At 47.3% G+C, this 24,005-nt stretch overlaps 1 protein-coding gene across 5 annotated transcripts in view; it reads right to left on the bottom strand.

Annotated features, from left to right (window-relative positions):
* ARHGAP22 (Rho GTPase activating protein 22) overlaps window positions 1–24,005 on the bottom strand; it is a 176,917-nt gene that overhangs the window by 96,191 nt on the left and 56,721 nt on the right. For all 5 annotated transcript variants that reach the window (XM_047826404.1, XM_047826403.1, XM_047826401.1 and 2 more), the window contains one exon: window positions 20,782–20,981. In XM_047826404.1, coding sequence (XP_047682360.1) covers window positions 20,782–20,981 — 200 coding nt within the window. The remainder of the gene's footprint in view (window positions 1–20,781; window positions 20,982–24,005) is intronic.

The raw sequence follows: 24,005 nt of genomic DNA on the forward strand, positions 1-24,005 counted from the left end.
GGAAAGAAAGGCCTTTGAGGCCTCCACCTTGAGAAAGTACGTAAAGAAGAGCAAGTGAAACGCAAAGTAAAAGAAAGAAACAAATGAAGATCAGAGTGGTTACAAATAAATGAAAAATAATAGAGAAAAATCAATGAAACCAAAAGCTTGTTTTTTAAGGAGATCAATACAATTGATAAGCTTTTAGTCACACTAATCAGGAAAAAAAAGAGATTACCAATATCAGGAATGACAGAGGTGACATCATTGAAGATTCTTCAGATATTAGAAGGATAAGGTAATATTAAGAACAACACTATGCTAGTAATTAGACAGCTTAGATGAAATGGACCAAAAAGACACAAACTATTGAGGTTCACGTAGGAAGAAATAGCGAACTAGCCCCATATCTTGCAGAGAAATGGAATTTGTAGCTAAAAACTTCCCACAAAGAAAACTCTAGGCTTAGATGGCTTTATTACTCAGTTCTGTCAAATACTTAAAAAAAATAATACCGATACTATCCACAGGGTTGTTTGTTTTTTTTTTAATTAAGAAAGAGGGCCTGGGGCGCCTGGGTGGCGCAGTCAGTTAAGCGTCCGACTTCAGCCAGGTCACGATCTCACGGTCCGTGAGTTCGAGCCCCGCGTCGGGCTCTGGGCTGATGGCTCAGAGCCTGGAGCCTGTTTCCGATTCTGTGTCTCCCTCTCTCTCTGCCCCTCCCCCGTTCATGCTCTGTCTCTCTCTGTCCCAAAAATAAATAAACGTTGAAAAAATAAATAAATAAATAAAAGAAAGAGGGCCTATTTTCCAATGCATTTTATGAGGCCAGCTTTATCTTGACATATAACTAGCCAAAGATATTACGAGAAAAGGACATTACAGATTAAGATCCCCCAGAAACATAGAGGCAAAAATTCTCAGCCAGAATTTAGCACATCAAACAACATATAAAAAGGAAAATATATAAGGAACAACTGGCAAACTGTAATTCACTGTATTAATAAAGTAGAAAAAGGATAAGATCATCTCAGTAGACGTAGAAAAAACATTTGGAAAAAATTCAACATCCATTCCTGATTAAAAATGTCAACAAATTAGGGATAAAACCAACTTCCTCAACCTGATAAAGGGTATCTATAAAAAACTAAAAGCTAATACCATACTAAAAGTTCTTCCCCTAAGACCAGGGTCAAGACAATGATGTTTATTCTTACCTCTTATGAAATATTATACTGGAGTCCTAGCTGCTATAGCAATGTGAGAAAAAGAAAAGTTGTTCAGATTGGAAAGGAAGAAGTAAGGGGCGCCTGGGAGGCTCCGTTGGTTAAGCGTCCGACTTTGGCTCAGGTCATGATCTCACGATTCATGAGTTTGAGCCCGACATCAGGCTCTGTGCTGACAACTCAGAGCCTGGAGCCTGCTTTGAATTCTGTGTCTCCCTCTCTCTCTGCTCCTCCCCTGCTTGCACTCTGTCTTTCTCTCTCTTTCAAAAATAAACATTAAAAAAATTAAAAAAAGGAAGAAGTAAAAGTTCTTTCACAGACAACCCATTATCTATGTAGAAAATCTGGTGAAAACCTACAGAAACTAGGGGCACCTGGGTGGCGCAGTCGGTTAAGCGTCCGACTTCAGCCAGGTCACGATCTGGCGGTCCATGAGTTCGAGCCCCGCGTCAGGCTCTGGGCTGATGGCTCAGAGCCTGGAGCCTGTTTCCAATTCTGTGTCTCCCTCTCTCTCTGCCCCTCCCCTGCTCATGCTCTGTCTCTCTCTGTCCCAAAAATAAATAAACGTTGAAAAAAAAAAAAAACCTACAGAAACTAAACTACCAGTTTGGAGTTACTAGAACTAATACATGATTTTGGCAAGGTTGCAAGGGTACAAGAGAAATGCACTTAGCTGAATCGTATTTCTAGATACTACCACTGAACAACTGGAAACTGAAAATCAAAACCATTTTTAATTTATATCAAAAATATGAAATACTTAGGGTAAGTATGGCAAAAGATGTTTAAGATCTGTTCACTAAAATCTATAAGTGAAAATGAAAGAAGATATAAATAAATGGAGAGAGACACTGCGTTCATGGGTCAGAGGACCATTCATTGTTCAGATGTCAATTCTCCCCAAATTGCTCTCTAGATTTAATACAATCCCAGTCAAAATCCCAGTGGGTGTTTTGTAGAAATTGACCAGCTGATTCTAAAATATAAAGGACCTGCCAATAGCCAGACAACTCTGAAACAGCAACAAAGTTGGATACCTAATACTGCCAGATTTCAAGACTTATTATAAAGTTATAGTAATCAGAACTGTTATGATATTGGCATCAAGATAGACAAGTAGATTAATCAAACAGAACAGGGCGTTTATACACACACATACACATAAAAGTTATATATATATATGTGTGTGTGTACGTATATGTGTATATATATGTATATATATATGTGTGTGTATATATATATACAACTGATTTTTTTTTTAATTTTTTTTTCAACGTTTTTATTTATTTTTGGGACAGAGAGAGACAGAGCATGAACGGGGGAGGGGCAGAGAGAGAGGGAGACACAGAATCGGAAACAGGCTCCAGGCTCCGAGCCATCAGCCCAGAGCCTGACGCGGGGCTCGAACTCACGGACCGCGAGATCGTGACCTGGCTGAAGTCGGACGCTTAACCGACTGCGCCACCCAGGCGCCCCGTATACAACTGATTTTTGACAAAGGCACACAAGCAATCCAGTGAAGAAAGGAAGTGTCTTCGGTAAGTGGAAGTGGAACAATTTCATGTTCACACGCAAAAGTAATAAACTTTGATCCATGGCTCACATCATGTGCAATAATATGCTGAAATGAATCATAGACCTAAATGCAAAATCTAAGACTGAAACTTCTGGTAGAAAATGTGAATGACTTTGGATTAGGCAAAGATTTCTTAGGTACATCAGAAGCTCACTTCATGAAACAACTAATTGATAATTTGACTCATTCAAATAAAAACAGTTCCTTAGAAGGTACTAAGAGAAGGAAAATATGAGTTATGAAAGAAAAGAAATGAGAATATGAGACTATCCGAGAATGAGAAAATATTTGAAAATCATGAGTCTGATAAAGGACTTGGGCCCAAAATATACAAAACATTTTCAAAATTTAATAATGAGGAAGCAATCCAGTTTTAAGGTAGGCAAAAGATTTGAACAGATGCTTTACCATAGAAGGTACGAGGGTGGCAAAGAAGCTCACGGAAAATTCTCTACATCGCTGGGCATTCTCATACGCTTGATATTTGATAAAGCCTTTTTGAAAGCAATTTTGCAATCTCTAAAATAACGTTAAGATAAAATATCCCTTTAGCCTAGTGGTGAATTTTGAGAATTTGTCCCAAGGAAAGACAAAGGCATAAAGGTGCACGTATAATGATGCTCATCGAAGCATTGTTTTCCTGACGGAAAAAAGTGGAAAGCAGCTTACTTGTCCATCAATGGGGGAGTGGTTAAATAATTTCAGGTACAGCCTTCCACAATGAGGTAAATGCAAAAGTCTTCTAATATGAATTGTTAAGTAAAAAAAGGGGGTGCTAGAAAAACAACTGTAGTATGATCCCACCCCAATTTCTGTTACTGCCCTCTCTCAAGAACCTGCACGTTACTAAGCATACAGAAATGGCAGTGACAGCTTGCACCGTGGGATGGAGCGGTGAGGCAGCTTTATGGTTTGCTTCGTAATGTTGGCATCAGAGTAAGGAAATTTAATAAAAGTAAAAAAAAAAAAAAAGGGTAGTCAGATACTTCACAGGGTGCTGCCCACACCCGATGGTCTGTTGCCAACTTTCCACGGTAACTCCCTGACGGAACGCTACTCACTTTATGTGTCAAGGGCCAGGCCGGCATTTCCTCAGCCGGAATGTCCCTCTGTCATTCTCAGGCAAAGGACGGTGATCTTCCCTTCCTCCTCCTTTCTCAAAACATTGGAAGCGACAGGCCTCTCAACTTTCATGGGACTGAAATCTAGGGACAGCTACCCTCCAAGCCGCCTAACCAGGGCACAAGCCTCTGCCCGCTGGAGAGGCGGCTGCAGCCCGCTGGGCAAAATGATCCCTCTTGGGAACAGCTCCCAGGGCACCCGGCGGTCCGGAGGCCTCGGCTCGGTCCAGGGGACTGACCGTGAGGGTAACAGCAGCAACAGTGACAAAGATTTCTGTTCATCTCCATCCAGTTGTCTCACCCCCAGGACCCGCCCACGTTGCAAAAAGGTAAGCAACGATGACGCTTTAGGTCTGGGGTGGTGTGGGGCTGTCACGGGAGCCTCACAGGTATGTGCTGCAGACATATCTGGTGTCACTCCTCTGCCACCGCTTACCCACAGTAAGCATGTGAACTAGGTTGCCTCACCCAGCCTCAGTTTCCCTCTCTGTTCAGTGGGGTTTGTTGGGGACCGAGTGGAACAGAGTGAGCAGAGGACTTGGCGTGCTGTAACGGGCACCAAGGGTGGCAGCACAGTGGAGGCGACTTAGTGCGAGCTTAATGACTGGGGCTCTGGCTCAGCCAGGAGAGCCTCAGTTTCCCCCTCTGTCACGTGCTGTGATTTGAAGATTTCGTGAGCTAATGTCTGGATGGCACCGGATTCAGTGCCTGTCCCGAGTAAGTGGTGTTGTTGTGACTTATGAATTATTTCATAGCCAGGGAGTGGAGTCCGCTTATGAGCATTTCATGGGAGTTAGAATGTATATAAACATTTCAAAATAATTCTAGAGGTCTGTAATTATTGTGACATTGTCACTGAGGTGGGACTCAAGCAGCTCCTGGGCTGAGGCCCGGGTTTCTTACCTGTAAAAACAAGGCTATTAATCTCTGTCCTTTGCTCCTCACTGGGCTGCCTGAGCTAGTGCTTTGTAAGCACTAAAGGCCGAATGAATAGGGAGTAATTGTCATAATTATTATTGTAAAACCTATTTTGGCCACCACGCCGGTTTGTTCTGGGAACATCCTCTCCGCCAATAATGCCATTGCTTGTGGCACAAAATAAGGTCTGATGTAGATTCAGGAGTCCCAGGAGGGTGAAGGGGGGGGTTCTTCCTTCACAGTTTGAGATGACAGCCCTGTGGGGACCTCCTGTGGGACCTGGGATGTCTGCACTCCTCCCACCCGTCTCAGTTTTAGGGTTCGTGATAGTTCTGAGAACGTCGCCCTCTAATTGAGCTCTCTCTCCAAGCTGATCAAAGGCTGGCTGTCGGGGAAGTCTTCACTTTTCACTCTGTCTGGAGGGAGACTGTCTGAAGAAGCAACTTCTGAAATGCTCCTTAGCAAGGACATGATAAGATTTTCCACCGGCAGCATCTTGGAAAATTGCAGACACGTTTCAAAAAGCAATCACTCAAGCTACCTTATCTCCTGTAATTCTGATTGTGGCCTCAGATCAATCTTAAAAAGCTTTAGCCTCTGACACCCAACCAGGAACTGAACCACTCCGAATTTTAAATAACACAGATCAGAATGAAGTTCAGTGCCAAGCAGGGAACATCCTCCCTTTCCTTATCACACAAGCCTGTAACCACGGCTATTACTGTCTAAAATGCAGATATTAAGAAAGGCAACCTGAAGTTGGAGACAAATTGCTTTTTGGCTGGGGCGCTTTCCCTCCCTAAGGGGTTGAGATGAGTCACTGATCCAGGCTGTGTCTTTGCTAAGGACTTGGTCCCAAAGTTTCTCCCAGCAGATTCCAGAGTGATGCTGTGTCCCGTCCCTTCCAAATGCATTTGGTGTGCTCCTCGTGTCCCCACACCTTGCTTTACCACTGAGTTGCTGGCTCTCCCTAGTCTCCCTAGAGAGCCTGTCACCAGGTGTACCCTGTGGGACGGCACTGTGTCCTGAAGCAAGCAGGGGCTTTGGGGTCTGAGCACCAGCTCCCTGCACCTTCAGCTGCCCACCGTCCCTGAATCCCTTACTGCAGGGCTTCCCAGCCCAGGGTCCAAGCCCATGAAGGTGGATCCAGCTGGGATCCAAGGGTAAGCCTGGGGCCTGGGGCCTGGGGCAGACTTGCAGCCTTAAGCATGGGGTCTGGCAGAGCCCCCATGAGCCCTCCAGCCTCATAGCCAACAGCCAAACCCAACCCCGGAGGGAGTGTCCTTTGCATGGTTGGTGGGTCCTCTTTCTGGGGTCCTGGTCTTCCCTGTAGTTAGTTAGTTAGTTAGTTAGTTCCTTTGTTCATTCATTCTGTGCCACTCCAGCATCCTGGTCTAGACCCCCGTGTATCCCTGACTTGCACTGAGTCATTTCTAAGGCCATTCCTTTAGGTGGCCCCATCTCACCGGATTCCTAAGCCTCTCAGCAGGTGGTTGGGTTGAGTCTGTGCCTCATGTCCTCAGCTAACACGTCAGCTCCACCCTGGTGAGGGAGCCTTGGGCTCAGCCTCTCACCCCAGGCCCCTGTCATCAATGTGGGCGTTCTAATGCCTGTGACCATGTTCGTGGGAACGAAACGCAATGCCAGGTTGGCAAGTGTCTGTGTAAAGGCCGTGCTCACTAGATTTAGTGTCCTGGCCTCACTGGGTCACCGTTGCAGGCTCTGGTGTTGAGTAGTCGTCTAGGGACACAGGGGAACTAGTACTTGTGACCAGTGGACCAAAATGCTTACACAGTGGTTTTCCTGAATCCTCTAGTGGCGACAAAGCTCTGGCCAGTGGGACTGGGCAGGAGTGACCTCCGGCCTTCTCTCCTTCCTCCCCACACTGGGTCAACCTTGGAGGCCTTGAGAGACAGATAAGGCTGCCACCTTGTCCACAGCAAAAGATAAATTTTTATTGTGTTTAGGTGCTGGGATTTTAGGACTACTTAGCATTGTTTATTGTAACTAATTAGAAGTTATTTTGAGAAATTAAACTTCAGATAATTTTATCCCAAACTGCTCACTTGGCCACACACACACACACACACACACACACAAAGTTTTAGAATCCTAGTACTATTTACACATTGTATTTTTATGTAGGCCAAGCTGTTTAATTAATAAAGATTATTCTCTCGCTCCTCTGATTGGATGTTGGGAGGGAAAGGCAATGAGAGATCAGGCCCATCTAATGTGGCATTAGAAGGCACAGGGAAATTGCCTCACTCTCGTGGTCAGAGGCTCTGAGCAGGGCTTGGAGGGAGGTCTGGGTTCTGGCCTCGAGCTGTGATGGCCATGTGGCACCCACTTCCTGCTTGACTATTTAGACTGGAGCACTGGAAGGAGCCCAGCAAGACTGTAGGTTGCTGTGTAAGTAAGGGGTCGTGGCTATCACAGCAGTCCCTGGCCTGTCCCCAGCCATTGTAGGATCTCCCCTGGACAGAGCATGAAAGTGGCCTCTCTTCCCCCATGGCTCACTGGACCCGATGGTAGGCCTCTTTGCCTCCTTAAAATACCTGGCTTTCCAGATGGAGGGCTTAAGGGAGACACAGAGATAGGCCCGATCCATGTGGAGCCCATGGCACTCGGTATCTGCGGTAGAGGGCTGGTGCATTCACATGGGAACCAGCCATCAGAGGCACATGCTCTGAGTTTCTTAAGGGGAGAACGTCTTCACTGGCCACCCGCCTCTTTCCAGTATTTTCTCTGATCCAGGACTTGGGTGGATGTTGGTGTAGATTTCTGTCCCACCTTAGTGCTCACCCTGCCCTGGTTCTTTGGAACCTGCCTGGCGGGTTTGGAAAAGCCTCTGGTGTTCCCTCTGAAATGGGAGCCCTTAGTAGGCATTACCACTTGGCCCCTGTCCCACACCGGGAGGGGCGGTGGGGGGCGGGGGGCAGGGGGCGGGACACAGGGCCTCTCCACAGCCTGGGGTGCTTGGCAGTGAACCATAAGCCTGCTCTTCATGCAGTCGTCCCTGGCATGTTTCCAGCCTTCTGACCCCATGATGGACAGGCCGTCCCAGAGGCTGAGCCTGCTTACTCAGCCTGGCCCATGCTTTGGGACACGTTTCCTCAGAAGTTTGTTTCTGCTCAGAATCTGCACTATTGGGATGTGCTGATGCTGGGTCCAGGGGCTCGCCTTGGATGGCAGGGCCCATCCCTTGGCTGGAAATGGTTTGGTTCTGTCTTATTGCTCTAAGCTCTTCAACTACTGCAGTGCTCTGGGGCACATAGTGCCTCTGAGAGCAGCCACTGGACTGTTTAGTTGAGAACAGGTTTGTCTAAGAAACACGGTATGGATTCTTTGCACACTGACCTGTGCCCGGCTGACCTGTGGCAGTGACTGCCACCGAAGGGCCTAGGCCGTGTTTTGCTGAGAAAGGCACAACTCCTCCCCATCCTCTCAAAAGCTTCTCTTCATTCAGCAAATGCTCCCTCTGTCCTCGGGGGACCAGGCAAGGCAGGAGCCCTACACGGACGCTCCCAATCCCCTCCATTTTGCTCAGTGGTCTACTAATGTATTAAGGAGCTAGAATGCCCCAAATATAATTACAAGTAAGTTATTCTGGTCTAAACAATGAATGAAATATATTTTCCATGCTGCCTCAATGTCATTTGATTCATTTTTATGCCTAGTAATTGACAAAACTAGCAATTTACCAATCAGTCTTGTAGCTATTACTATAAATTAACTGGGTTCAACAGAAAGCCAAAGGATTGATTATAAGTGGGAGATGTTTAAGTACTATAAGCTAACATCCTTGCTGACTTAAATTAGCAGATCCTGAGAGAAGCTCATTACATCTCCATGAACAGTCAGGCCACACTCAAGGAAACACAGAAGTCATTTTTAGAAGGCAAAGATCCGTTTTGTAGGCAGTGACATTCTGGGTGCAAAAGAATTCAGGGGCAACCAGACACTCGTCACTTGTGATTTATATATTCTTGAGTGTGTCATCAGACCTCTTAGTATCTTGGTTTTCTTTCCCTACAACAGTGGCAAATATTACCATATAATGATTAACGGTAGGTACTCACGAGTTATTACTGGTCTTGTTATTTCAGGGGGGCCCACTTTCAAAACCACTGCTGTATTGTACAAGATAAGCTTTAAAACACATTATTTGTGGATGATTCCTTCAATCTTATATATATATATATTTTTTAATTTTTTTTTTCTCAACGTTTTTATTTATTTTTGGGACAGAGAAAGACAGAGCATGAACGGGGGAGGGGCAGAGAGAGAGGGAGACACAGAATCGGAAACAGGCTCCAGGCTCCGAGCCATCAGCCCAGAGCCTGACGCAGGGCTCGAACTCACGGACCGCGAGATCGTGACCCGGCTGAAGTCGGACGCCCAACCGACCGCGCCACCCAGGCCCCCCTTCAATCTTATATTTTTTTCCTTGACATGCCAAACGCAGGAAAAAACAGTTTTAACTAAATATTGTCTAAAAATTGTTTAAAAATGAGTTGGCTGCTGTTACCAATTTGAATTTACTAAGTATGTTTCTGTTTGATTTAAAGTAACTGGCTAGAATTTTCATTTTTATCTGTTTAATAGTGGGGAGTTATATTTCTCAGATAGCTTCAAAAATATAAAGCTTCCTTTAAAAAGAAAGCCTGATATTTGATATCTGGTATTCGAACCTAAATAAATGATGGCTTTCTCTTTCTAGAAGACTCCAAAGAGTAATTCTTTACAAAAGAAGCATTTGAAGTTGTCTCCAAGGACATCTTTTTTTTAAGTAGCCTTCACACCCAGCACAAAGCCCAATGTGGAGCCCAATGTGGAGACCAATGTGGCGCCCAGCGTGGGGCCTGAACGCACAACCCTGAGATCAACACCTGAGCTGAGATCAAGAGTCGAACATTTAACCGACCGAGCCACCCAGGCAGCCCCCACCACCCACCCCAAGGACAGTTTAAACAAGAAAACATTTATTGTCTAATTTTTCTTTGCTGCACTAATGGTAATGTTACTATCAGTCCCCAGTTAGCTCATGGCAACCTCTGAACCCCTGTGGAGGGCACCTGCTCGCTAGCTCTTGAGTTATCCTGAGGCAGCGAGTGGGGCTTTTGCTGTATTCGGTACCTTTCCGTCATGCTCCTGTGTTCCTTCTCAGTGCAGCTAGATTGGCCAGAATTCACTGTGGCAAGATCCATGGTAGCAGCTAGGGAAGTAATTAGTTGCTTGCCCTTTTGTGGACAGAGATTTGCAGGTGGAAAGGAGGAAGGAGGAAGAGAAGCCAGGCTCTCCAAAAGTTCTAAGGAAGTCAGGGGCAAGTTTACGAGTAAGCTAAACAGGACCAGTTGGAGACACTAGCTGCAAAGGTCCCCTGGCATCAAGGTCTGTATCTATTAGCCCTCTTGCCACCAACCGTGCCTCCATGCAGACCTTTGACAGGTGCAATGGTTGGAGCTTTTTTACTGCATAGCTGCCTAAGACCGAAGGTGGTGCCAATGGCAGGAACTCTGGGAAGCTCTCCTGGTCTGGCCAGACCCCCAGAGCTTGCCTGCTTCTTCAGGCTTGTGTTCTATTCATCCAGAAAGGAACTTCTGCAAACTTCCATGGTTTGGCTGACCCTAGTTACTGTGCCTCTATTCCTCTTTGCCTTGAAAGGGCTCCACTGGCGTTTTGGCTTTGAGGGTTGAAAGGGTACTCAGAGATCCTCTCTGGCCAACTTCCCATTCAATGACCAACTCTCTTTGAAGCCGAGTGGCGGTCTGGCCTCGGCTTGCACAGCACCAGGGACTGGAGTGGAGCTCAGCCCTGACCAGAGGAGCGCTCCACTGAACAGAGGATTCTTCACATACAGGGGGACATGGTGGCCTTTGTGCAATTCCACTTGTCCTGGCTACAGCTTCTGGAGGTCCACAGAATAGAGGTAGTCTTGTTCACGTGAGGTACAGTGACCGAACGGGTGCCCTTCCCAGGATCTGTCTTCTCTGGATGATTTATTCAGTCTGTCCCTCATGTGGGCAGGAGTTCAGACCCCTCGCCATCCTGGCTGTCCTGCTGCACTGAAAGTGTGGTGCCTCGAGGGGCTATCATGTGACAGTTGTGACCTGGTGTGACCACGGCAGAGCTTAATGGGTTTTCCCGTCCCTTGTTCTAATTTCTGTGCATCTCAATAACAACCTGCAGTCCCCAGGTCTTCTGGCAACTATATCTCACTGTGAGTCTGTACTGAGCTTTTAAGCTAATTAAAACTCTTACCTCTGCCTCATTCAACCTATTCTTAATCTAGGTTTCTCTATTCTGTGAAATCAAGTGGTTGTTTTTGAACCAAAGGGAGGGCTTCATATTTTATCTTAACAATTTCCCATGAAACCAGCCTGTCAAAGTCATTTTGAATCTCTATGCTGTTTTCTGCCTTTGCTGTCCCTCCCAGCTCTGCAGATTCACTAAATGCATCTTTGGTTTTGCTCTGGGAAGCCACTGCCATGCAGTGAGGATGCCTGAGTGGGCCACAGAATGATGAGGAAACATGTGCAGGAGAGAAACCACATGGCCCAGATAGAAGAGTGAGAGCAAAAGCAGAAACTGCCTAGAGTCTCAAAGGCCGAACCTGGAACTCGCCCAGCACCATTTCTGTCTCATCAGGAACAGAGAAGGGGAAATCGATTCCAATTCCTGTGGGGAGGAGCAGTGTGCACTCAGGGGAAGGCAGGAACGGGCGGTGGCCGTCCTCGGACACCAGCCTATCACATACCTCCTACAGTTGGTATGAACATTAAAGCAAGTTAATACATGCGAAGCACTTAGAACCATGTTTGGTTCGTAATGCATAGAAGTGTTTGCTGTTAGCTACATTCAAACCCAGGAAGTAAGGCAGAGCCAAGATCAGGGTCATGATGCACACCACTGGACTCGTCTTGCTTCACTGAGCTGGGTGACTTACTAAGCCTTCACTGGCTCCAGTCCCACCCAGGGGAGAAGACCACCTCTAAGGTGTTGCCTACATGTTGAATCTCACTGTCACGGCAGCCCTTGTGGTCGGTGGTGATTCTCACCCCACACAGGGGAATGGTGGCTCAGAGCGGGAAATCCCCTTTTTTGGTTACTAGCTGGTAAGCATGGAAACCAGACAACAAAAGTCTGTCCTTCTCTATCATGTGGGATTCTGTAAAACGGCTTGCTGAGGTCCAGACAGCGGGTGTCCATGGCAGTCCTGACACCCACTGGCGTGGACTCTTTATTGAAAAAGGCAGCGTGGACCACATGCAAGGCTGCTCTCAGGGAAACCTGTGGGTTTGGACGATCCTCACTTTCTGGATCTGTCACCTGCTTTTCCCATTTAATTTAATTAATTAATTTTTAATGTTTATTTATATTTGAGAGAGAGAGAGCAAGTGGGGGAGGGACAGAGAGAGAGAGAGAGGGAGACACAGAATCTGAAGCAGGCTCCAGGCTCCGATCCATCAGCACAGAGCCTGACGCGGGGCTTGAACTCACGAATCTTGAGATCATGACCTGAGCCAAAGTCGGAAGCTTAAGCGACTAAGCCACCCAGGCCCCCCTCACGTTTCATTTTAGAAGGCTTCTTAGTGCTTCTTGGCACTCTTCTATTTTAGATCCCATTTGAAGGATTGTACATATCTTGTCTCTGAGAGTTTGGGCAGCACTGACACCCCCCCCCCCCCATTCCCATTGTCTGGTCCTTAGCACAACCAGGGCCCCAGAACACTGCACCAAAGGTGGGAGCTTCAAAGACCTCCCCACATCTGCAGCTCATAGGCGGCAAAAATGGAATTTGAACCCAGGTTCTCTGAGTCCAAATATAGAAAATTATAGCACATAAGCTTCCACTTTATCCTTCTGAGCATCACGTTCTCCATGTGTACAACAGAAACGACTTAGATCTTGCCCTTGTAAGCTTGCTCCGAGCCTCAAAGGAAATCATGAATGTTTACTCAACAAGTGTTTACAGAGCTTCTACTCTGTGTCGGGCACTGCTCGGGACACTGAGGACACAGATATGAACAAAACAGACAAAATCCCGACCTTGATGAGCTTACATTCTAATAAGGGAACGCAGTCCAGTTACCTCCTTGCCAGCCACTGGGCATTTTACAAAAACAATCAAGTATTTTCCTACCGAGCATCCAACACAAGGCTGGGTCAGAATTCACTCATTCATTCAATTTGTTTCTTCATTCATCCATCCATTCATTCAATTATTCACGTAAGCATCAAATATTACCAAGAATCAGGTATGTACTCAGTGCGGTGCTAGGTGGTGGGAAAAGAGAAAGGATAAGTAAGATAGACCGTGGCCCCGTCTGAATGAAGTTTACAGTCTAGAACGGGGAACAGACATTAAACTCAGGAAGTGTTATAAAAAAGCAGCAGCAATATCAACAACAGCAACAGTCGTCGTCATCATCATCATCATCATCATCCTCTTGGGCTGGTTTGAGCAACAGCTCACAACCTACCAAGGATGCTCAGTCAGCGTGTGCTAAATCAACTCCAGCTGAGCCGGATTCACAAGGTCTAGACGTGAAGCAGCGTCTGATGCATGGGCCGCTCTCTGCCTTGCTGTGAGCACGGGCTGGGCTCTGACCGGCCTGACAGCATCTTGATTGTGGCCCCCAGACAGGGCTGAGATAAGGGGGGGATGCTGGGTAGAGTGTCACACAGGCGAAGTTGAGAGGTTCTGCAGGCTGACATTAAGCGGCACAGCAAAGAGCTGCTTCCTAGTGGTCCTGCTGCACATCTGTCGGCCTTCAGACGCTATGATAGTGTACCCACTAGCCTAGGCCTGATGCCAGCCCCCCACTTCCCTCATCCGAGGAACCCAGGCACCTTCTCCAGGGGCAAGGACCCGAGGAACCGGCTCAGGACAGCACTGTCTTCCCCTTGCACAAGGCAGAGGCTAGGGCTGACTGGCTGCATGCTGGCACATTCCCTGTGACCTTCAAGCTCTAGGGTCAGATGGCCTCTCTCTCCTCCCCAGAGGTTTCCTCTTCTTTTAAGATTTCTGGCTCCTGACTGTCCAGTGTTAATGTTTGCTCCTAGAAGTGCATCTGCTTTCCCATCCATCTTGTCTTTCCTCCTCCCAATTCCAAGCTTTTACTCGAAATTAAATCAAACTTTAAATCAATCTCCTCTCCCAAGGCCAAGCTTCCCATCGCTTATCCCCCTGGAAAAAACAAAAGCAAAGCCAGCCCCTTCTCCAGGTGATTGTTAAATCACCTCCGCTAATGCCCGTGGTGCATGTCAACCTGGGGCGTAGATTTGAGACTCTGTCACCCCAGGCTGCAGCTGTCACCTGCCACGCTTTCTCCCCTGTGGCTCCCAAGGCCCCCACCCCCTTGCTCCTGCGCAGGGCAGGTTTTCTAGACACACCCGATGTCAGGACAAGAGCCCCATCTGAATGGTCATTCTGCCTCCAGCCTGGCCCCCTCCCACCCCCTGCCTGTCCTGGTGCTGGAAGATTTCCCTCTCAGAGCTCTGAGGGCCAAGTCTGAGCCCCCAAACCTTCAGAGCCCATCAACACTGTTGGCAGAATGAGGACACAGGCTCCCAGACGTGGCAACCAAGCCCCTCCACATCCAGCTTCTGGTATCCCGTCCACAGTTTGCGTTCCCGCCAATGCGATGAGCCTCGCACTTGGACTTCAGAGACTCTGTGCTCCTTCTTGAACGTGAGCTGCCAGAAACCCCCACCCCCACCCGAGTTCACTTTAAATGCATTTTCTGAGCACCCCCAATGTGTCAGGTCAGCTCTGCAGAGGCTGGCTGGGCTTGGTGACTCTGTCCAGAAGCGGGAGCCCTTCAAACCCTCAGCTGATCCCCCTTCTGGTTACCTAAAGAAGAAAGAATTCTCTAGGGCTGCGTCCCTGTCACACTCCTTTTCTGGTTTTAGTTTTTCTTTTCTTGTTTTAATTAAAAACATTGTAATATATGGATTTCAATGGGTATCGTCTCACTGTAAGACACGAAAAGAACACAGATAAATCCCGAGTGTTTTGGTCACCACCTCACTCTCCGTGCCCTTCCCACAGCTTGTATTCCAAGGACTCCCCAGCTAAATTATTTCAGTTTATTTCACCCACTTTTTTAGTTAAGGTTGTATCACAACACAGATGAATCCAACAGTCCCACAACGCTTGGCATAAGGCAGCAATTCCTTCCTCTTCCACGTTGTCCGAATCTCCGTCACTGTTTCCAGCTCTTTCTGCCGGGGGCTTTTCTCTTTCATTTCTTATGTTCATTTCAAAATAGTATGCTTACATTACTATGTCTTGAATTAAAATTCTAGGTATTATCTATGCAATTCCCAGCATGGAAGGTTGAGATTTTGCTTTTTTCATGTCCCTGCCCCTAGATGGGCACCTCCTGCACCTTCCTGCACCTTCCTGCACCTTCCTGCACCTTCCTGCACCTCCACGGCAAGGCTGGTTATGGCAGTCGGCACTCAGGGCTTATGCTCCCCTGCCAGAGATCTAATTTCAAGGAAGCATCTAAGGATTCTTGTCTCTCCTCTTTCTAGAACTCCTCCCATTCAGACACTGGGCTACCTCTCCTTTTTTCCTCTGGATTGTTCCTCTCTTCTTTCTGGAAGATTGTGTCATGTTTTCCCTCTAACTCTTCCCTTGGGGTTTCATTTCTGATATTTTATTTCTGGATTCTGGGAACTGGTTTGTTCTCTCACTGTCCATTTTACTGGTCTGTCTCTGAGGAAGTCGTGCATAGTTTTATATAAAATTCCCCCCCCCCCGCATGGTTTTTGTTCCCTCTCTTCTTTTCCTCCCTCCCTCCCTTCCTTCCACCTTTCTTTTTTCTCTTTCTTTCTTCTTTTCTTTTTTCTTTATTTCTTCTTTCTTTCTTTCCCTTCCTTCCTTCTTTCCACTTTTCTTTCTCTCTCTTCCTTCCTTTCTCCTTTCTTTCTTTTCTTTCTTTCTTTCTTTCTTTCTTTCTTTTCCTTCCTGCCTTCCTTCCTCCCTTCCTTTCCTGTGTATGTGTCTGTCCTTCACATGAGATTCTTTCCTTAAATAGGTAGTGACCCAAACCTTTTCATCCCTGCTTACGACTGGTTCTGTAAATAGTGACCAGAAGCTGTATGAGGGGCCATGAGGAACTGTCTACATGGCAGGCCAACAGAGAGAGATGGGCCAGGGCTGCTTCCCTTGGGGAAGCGCTGCTGTCGGTATATATATATATATATATATATATATGTGTGTGTGTGGTGTATATATGTGTATATATACGTGTGTGTATGTGTGTGTATATATAGACATGTATATATATATATGTATATATATATACACACACATATATATACATTTTTTTTTCTTGGACTGTCAGATTCTTCAGTGAAAGTTCTTCATTTCCTTCCTGAGGGCTATTCTTGACTGCTGGGGCCTGGGAGCCACATGTGGGATGGAGACTGGGGGCGGTGGGGGGTGGTGCTAAGTAACTGGAGCCCATCAATCCCCTTCTCGTGCTCCAGCAGGCCAGCGTCTTCAGCCTGGAGTGCCCTGCTCCCAGCCCTCCCAGAGAACCAACTCCACTGTTACAGAGACGGAAGGCAGTCAGGCTTTCTGTGAGGTTGCTCAGGAGATCTGCGACCTAGTTGCTTTCTACGCTGACCTTCCACCAGTTCTCCTGTTTTCGGCTCCTCTTTTGGCCTAATTTCCAGAGATATCTGGCCTTGCCAATTCCTGAATCTTTGGTGGGAAGTGAGGGGGCGCTGCTTTGCAAACCAGACAGATCGTCGTGCTGTCCTAGTACGGGCTCAGACTTTAGCTCTCCTGGGTCTGCTGAATCAGCCACGTCTCGCCCATCTGTCTTCTAGCATCCGGGATGCTGTGGGGTGCAGTCTCCCCCCTCCCTTCCACCCAGGTGTGTTCACACCTTCAAAAGCGCCAGTCAGGGCTCTACACTGGAGTTGCGGGGTTTTTAAATCTAGTCATCCTTAACTAGAAGTTTGATTTAACTTTTGATTTCCTTATTACTTTAGGAAGTATTATGAAGTGGGTGTTTTATTTCCACATGTATAGAACTTCTCTCTCTCTCTTGCATACACGCCCCCACTCAGTATCATTTTGCTAATTTAAAAGTCTTTCTTTTGTCCTACAGTCAATGAATGTGTCCCTGTAATTTCACTTTTTGAAACAAATTGGAGAACAATGAGCATTGGTTTTCTTTGTTTATGCATCCTTCAAAGCTGTGTCATTAAGAGCATAAAAGTTTGCAGGTGCTCTATTTTCTCGGTATGTTATTTATGTTATTATGAAATATTTCTCTTTGTTCCCATCACCTTGCATTCTATTATATTTGATTTTGATGTTGCTAAATCTGCTCTCTTTCTGATCGCATTTGCTGGCTTATCTTGTCTCCATCGTTTTGTTTTGCAGCCTTGTTGGTTTTTGCTCTTTTCTAAAGCCAGTCTTCCACTTTCTGTCATTTAAGAGACCGACGAATCTGACATTTGTGATGATGGCACTTTGTTCCTAATCCTTGCCATGCTAGTAGCTTATTTTTTGTGTTCTATTTACCTTTCCCTCTTGTCTTTTTTCCTTTCCTCCATTTTCCACCCATGTGTTGAGCTGATCACATTGAATTTGTTACATTTTCCCCATCGCATGTTTTGGAAGTTATACTTGCCATTTCTGTCCTGTTCCTTTTCTATTCAAAACCAAGAGACCCACAAGTGAAGGACTTGGGTGTCAGATCACTAGACTGAGTCCTCGAATGGTGGAAACGGACCAGGCTGCTCAACAAAGAATGTGGTAGGAGGTTTCATGGCTCAAGAAACACTTCCAGCGGAAGCTAAGACCGCTAAGACGCAAAAATCTGGAATCTTCTATTAGTAACCGCAATGTCTGTCTGCTGGAGAAGCCATCAGGGGCATGTGCTGGGAAAAGCGGTAGGGACAGGGGCACACTTCCAGGTTCTGCCCTAAAGCACTTTTGCCTTATCTTCCCGTGTGAGTCCATACGGCCCCTTTCCTCCATCTTGACTTTCCCCATCTCTAGCTCTTATGTTCTCCGCTGACCCTCCCGCTAGTGAGAAGGCGAGAAGGGAAGTGATGGGGCTCTGACAGAGAACAAGAGCGTGGGCCGTGAGTTATCCTCATCACGTGTTATGTGCTCTGGGCAGCATCAAGGGTAGCTAGACTTCCCTCCTCTGGACAATTACATCTGCTAGACAGATGACAGGCTGTCTGTCAGGAGGGTGCTTACTGCCTGGGCCCTTCTGTCACTGTAAACAGTGAGCAGGGCACATTTTTCCAGGAACCAGATATTGGGAATTAGTCCATTACATGTAGTTCATGCAATTAAGTGGAAATGTGTGGGCTATTTTGCCAGCAGGCATGCAGGTTTGAGATCATACTGTATAAGTTAAGTGAGTCAAATTTAACCAACAGTCTCCTGGAGACTGGGGACCTGTGTAACAGGGCTACCATCAGGCTTCATGGGGGAAGGAATTATGGGACAAAACAGTGTCCCGTGAGGATTTGAGAGTGTCGGCCAGGGGCCAGAACAGGGGCCCTGGGCATGACACTGGCATCTGTTGGGAGACACTGTCTCCTTTTAGAGATCCAAAGGCTCTCTGGCAGTGAATGCTCTGGTTTAGTTTGGATGGGGCCCCAGGCTCCTCCAGGCTGGTGGCTGAGGACGCGGACACCACCATCTTATTAGTTGTTTCTACTACAAGCCACTGAAATCTGGAAAAGATGAAAGGGGAGGGAGGGGAGTGTCCAGTTCAGGAAATCCAGGAGACACAGCTTCCTCATGGAACTGGAGCTGATGGGAGATGGGAGGAGGAGTATGTGGGGAAGCCCGTGGCAGGGGCCCATGCATGGCCCGGGTCACCTGAGTGTGTTCCTTTTGTCCCCTGGGCTTGCCCAGCATCAACATGCAGTTCTCCCAGGAGACAGTGCCATGGGCTGGGCCAGGAGGGGATGACAGGAGGGGCCACAAACAGGGTCCTAAGATGCTAGGAACCCTGGAATTTTTCACAGTCACCAGAGTGACCTGATGGTCACACGTAAGAGTCACTGACGGGTCCGCCAGAAAAGCCATCGTTGAAGGGCCAAGGCTGGTCTTGAACACAAAGAGTAAAGGCCAAAAGGCAAATGGTGGTGGGCAAGCTGGAAGTGTGGTGCCCAATCTTGGAAGTGGGCTCAGTGGTAGGGCTGGGGAGGTGGGGAGCAAGACAAGGGCAGGGCTGAGGAAGCATCAGATAGGCCATGTGCTAGAATTTGCCATCAGATATGTGTATGTGCTCCGAGCTGATCCTTAGCGCATTTCTGTGGCATAGGGAATAATGTCTCCATTTAGCAGTGAGAAAAACCAAAAGCAAAAAAAAGTAAGTGACTTATCCCAAGTCATAAAGCTAGTGTGCTAGATCTAATGCAGATCAAATTCAGATCTGCCTGACTCCAAAGTTTCTGTTTGTTCCACTCAACGTCTCTGGGAGCTGTGTTCCTTCCTTATGAAACCAAGGAGTCTGGACAAGATCAGGGTTTCTTAAGCCGTAGTTCAGAACCTCCTTCATGATTTGTGTCTTCCTTACCACTCCTCAGTGCTGGCATTTATGGAAAAGTTTTTTAGTCTTACTCAGTAGTTATTTTTTTATTCTGGTAAAGTATGCATAACATGTAACTTAGCACTGTAACCATTGTTATTTATTTCTTTCTTTTTAAAGAAATTTTAATGTTTATTTCTGAGAGAGACAGAGTGTGAGTGGGGGGAGGGGCAGAAAGAGAGGGAGACACAGAATCCAAAGACACAGAATCCAAAGGGGCAGAGGGAGAGAGAGAGACACAGACACAGCTCTGAGCTGTCAGCACAGAGCCCGATGCGGGGCTCAAAGTCACAAGCTGCGAGACCATGACCTGAGCCAAAGTCAGACACTAAACCGACTGAGCCACCCAGGTACCCTAACGTTTTAACCATTTCTAAGTGTACAGTTCAGGAGCACTAAGTACATTCACATTGCTGTGAAACACTTTTCAATTTTAACTTAGATGTATTTTAGAGGGGAAAACGTGGTATCACTGTCATGAACGGAACCCAGTACTACTTTCCACAAACAGAAGTTAACCATTAGAATACTACAGTGAAGACAGAACGTATGCACTGTTGCCACTGAAGGCTCTGAGATGAGGCCAGCTCCTTCCTGTCCCCATCCCTGACCCCATTTTTTAGGGGAGGATCCCAAACCCTGGAGATGGCTAAACATATGCCTGCACCCAACAGATGCTTCCTCCTTGAGAGACTCAGAAGAACTGAAAGAGGGGTGGGAAGGTCATCTCACGGTGATGTCCATGTGATCCCGTACTGTGCCTGGGTCCCTCCTCCCACCTTGCCCATCACTGAGCACCCTCTCTGCACACCCCCACCCAGACCCCATCTCCACACGGTGGGAACTGCTGAGATGTGCACAGACTCCCACCCACCTGACCTTGGATCAGGTGGATCGTGCAGTACTGGTGGAGAACAGGAGGAGCCACTGAGAGGCAGAGGCATTGGACACAGGGGTTCCACAGTGAGCCGGATTTCAGTTTAGGGTTAGATTCGTCTTGGGTGCCCATGTCCTGGGAGAGCGGAAGTAACAGGAGTGTTACCAAGAGGCTGAAAGGAATGCAGGGAAGGTTTGTTTTCCTTAAGTTGTGCAGAGAGGCTCTCTATCCACATTATACGGAGACCTTTGCCTTGCTGAAGCTGTGGCCGTGCTTCGGTAAAACAAGCTGTGATACCAGGAACATGGGGGCTGGGAATAACAATCACTTTGGAAATCCTGGCTAAGTGTCACCATGAGTGAGGTCAGTGGCTTAGGGGCTGGAGGAGTGGAGGTCCTGACAGGAGGGTCTCTGCCTTCTCCCCTCTCCTGGGCCTAGTTAGCCCTCCCTCGGACCCTGCCGTGATGCCCCAGGACACAAGACACGTGCTTCTCACCTGGGGCTTGGTCTCATCTTTGTCCTTGTAGTAGAAAAGCTGATCCCCACGCAGCACGAACCAGCGCGGCTGCCAGTTCTTCATGATGCTCCTCTGCTTCTTCAGCCAGCCCTCCTTCAGTATGGGGCCCAGCCTGTGGGGGCATGGCGGCCGCCCAGGGCTCCGGCTCTGCTCCCCCATCACCAGGCTTTTGGAGCGGGCTGGAAGCCAAGAACACACGCGATGAGTATAAGGGATGCACGCCTGTTGTCAGTCCTTGCCCCATCCTGGCATCCCCACTGCCCTGTGACCAGGGCATAGGAGCCTGGGCCAGCAGGGCATGAGCGTGCTTGGCATATTCCCCCTGGGCACAAAGGGCCATGGACTGCAACACCTCAGCAGCAGCCACCTAAGGTTATCCACTTGGGATAGGTGCACAGCATGCCTGCTTGGTTAGTTTCTGCTGTCTCTAGGCCCTTAGGGTATTCATTTCCCCAGGTTTGGTCATCCATCCATGCGTCCATGCATGCATCCACACATCCATTTACTCACTAATGCATGCATGCATGTATGCATCCATCTAGCCACGAATCCATCTTTCTTTCCTTCCTTCCTTCCTTCCTTCCTTCCTTCCTTCTCCCATCCATCCATCCATCCTTCCATCCATCCTTCCATCCATCCTTCTTCCATCCATTAATCCTTCCATCCATCCATCTATCCTTCTATCCATCCATTCATCCTTCCTTCCTTCCTTCCTTCCTTCCTTCCTTCCTTCTTCCGTCCATCCATCCATCCTTCCATCCATCCTTCCATCCATCCTTCTTCCATCCATTAATCCTTCCATCCTTCCATCCATCCTTCTTCCATCCATTAATCCTTCCATCCATCCATCTATCCTTCTATCCATCCATTCTTCCTTCCTTCCTACCTTCTTCCATCCATTCATCCTTCCTTCCTTCCTTCCTTCCTTCCTTCTTCCATCCATCCATCCATCCTTCCATCCATCCTTCCATCCATCCTTCTTCCATCCATTAATCCTTCCATCCATCCATCTATCCTTCTATCCATCCATTCTTCCTTCCTTCCTTCTTCCATCCATTCATCCTTCCTTTCTTTCCTTCCTTCCTTCCTTCCTTCCTTCCTTCCTTCTTCCATCCATCCATCCATCCTTCCATCCATCCTTCCATCCATCCTTCTTCCATCCATTAATCCTTCCATCCATCCATCTATCCTTCTATCCATCCATTCTTCCTTCCTTCCTACCTTCTTCCATCCATTCATCCTTCCTTCCTTTCTTTCCTTCCTTCCTTCCTTCTTCCATCCATCCATCCATTCATCCTTCCTTCCTTCCTTCCTTCCTTCCTTCCTTCCTTCTTCCATCTATCCATCCTTCCTTCTTTCTTTCCTTCCTTCCTTCTTTCCTTCCATCCATCCTTCCTTCCTTCCTTCTTCCATCCATCCATCCATCCATCCACCCATCCATCTCCTTCCTTCCATCCTTCCTTCCTTCCATCCTTCCATCCATCCATCCTTCCTTCCTACCTTCTTTCATCCAACCATCCTTCTATCTGTTCATCCATCCTTCTTCCATCCATCCATCCATCCATCCATCCATCCTTCTTTCCATCTTTCCATCCAACCATCCATCCATCCATCCATCCTTCCTTCTTCCATCCATCCATCCTTCCATCTATTCATCCATCCTTCTTCCATCCATCCTTCTTTCCATCCTTCCATCCATCCATACATCCTTCCTTCCTACCTTCTTCTATTCATCCATCCTTCCATCCATCCATCCATCCATCCTTCTTCCATCCATCCATCCTTCCTTCCTACCTTCTTCCATCCATCCATCCTTCCATCCATCCATCCATTCATCCATCCTTCTTCCATCAATCCTTCCATCCATCAATCCTTCCATCCATCCATCCATCCATCCATTCTTCCTTCCTTCCTACCTTTTTCCATCCATTCATCCTTCCTTCTTTCCTTCCTTCCTTCTTCCATCTATCCATCCTTCCTTCTTTCCTTCCTTCCTACCTTCTTCCATCTATCCATCCTTCCATACTTCCTTCTTTCCTTCCATTCATCCATCCATCCATCTTTCTTCCATCCATCCATCCTTCCTTCCTACCTTCTTCCATCCATCCATCCTTCCATCCATCCATCCATTCATCCATCCTTCTTCCATCAATCCTTCCATCCATCAATCCTTCCATCCATCCATCCATCCATCCATCCATCCATTCTTCCTTCCTTCCTACCTTTTTCCATCCATTCATCCTTCCTTCTTTCCTTCCTTCCTTCTTCCATCTATCCATCCTTCCTTCTTTCCTTCCTTCCTACCTTCTTCCATCTATCCATCCTTCCATACTTCCTTCTTTCCTTCCTTCCATCCATCCATCCATCCATCCATCATCTTTCCATTTGTTCAATGGTTAATCCATCTATTCATTCAGCAGCCATTTATTGAGTACCTATATGTGTCAGTTACTGTTCTAGGTGCTGGGATAAAGCAGTGAAATAATGAACAGATAAAAATCTGGGTCTTCCTGGAGCTCATATTCCATCAGGGTTTCTGTTGCTCAGGCCCCAAGGGAGCTGGCCCATCAGCCCCTCTCCCTGGTTTGTGCAGGGCACCCTTTCTCTGGAGGCATCAGACTTGAACACCATTTCCCAGAACCCCCCAAAGTCACCTTGCTGCTTCTCTGGGCTCATCCTGGCAGAGTGGGCCTGGGAAGCAGGGTCTCTACTCCAGCTGTTTGTTGTAACTTGTTAATGGATCCTTGGCAGGGCAAAGGGGCCATCTCTCCTACCCCAGAGTCCCTGAGTGCCCATGAGCCCTCTGCCCTGCAAACTCCCTCTGCTCCCCATGTGACACCACCTGACACTCTGCCAGGACTGGTACTGCCCTTCACAGTGATGACTGGGTCCTTGTCCCCTACTAACCCTCTTCTACATCATTATCTCCCTCTTTATGCTCTGTCTCAGGAAAAGCAACTCTCCCCTCTCTGGCCAGTAGCAAGGATATTGCTGCAGTGATCACCAGGAGGGGCCACCCTGGACTTTGGAAGGACAGTTCTTCTAAATGGAATCACACTTGTAATTCTTTTTTTTTTTTTAATTTTTTTTTTCAACGTTTATTTATTTTTGGGACAGAGAGAGACAGAGCATGAACAGGGGAGGGGCAGAGAGAGAGGGAGACACAGAATCGGAAACAGGCTCCAGGCTCTGAGCCATCAGCC

This window comes from Prionailurus viverrinus, chromosome D2, assembly GCF_022837055.1.
Source record: "Prionailurus viverrinus isolate Anna chromosome D2, UM_Priviv_1.0, whole genome shotgun sequence".
NCBI classification, from domain to species: Eukaryota; Metazoa; Chordata; class Mammalia; order Carnivora; family Felidae; genus Prionailurus; species Prionailurus viverrinus.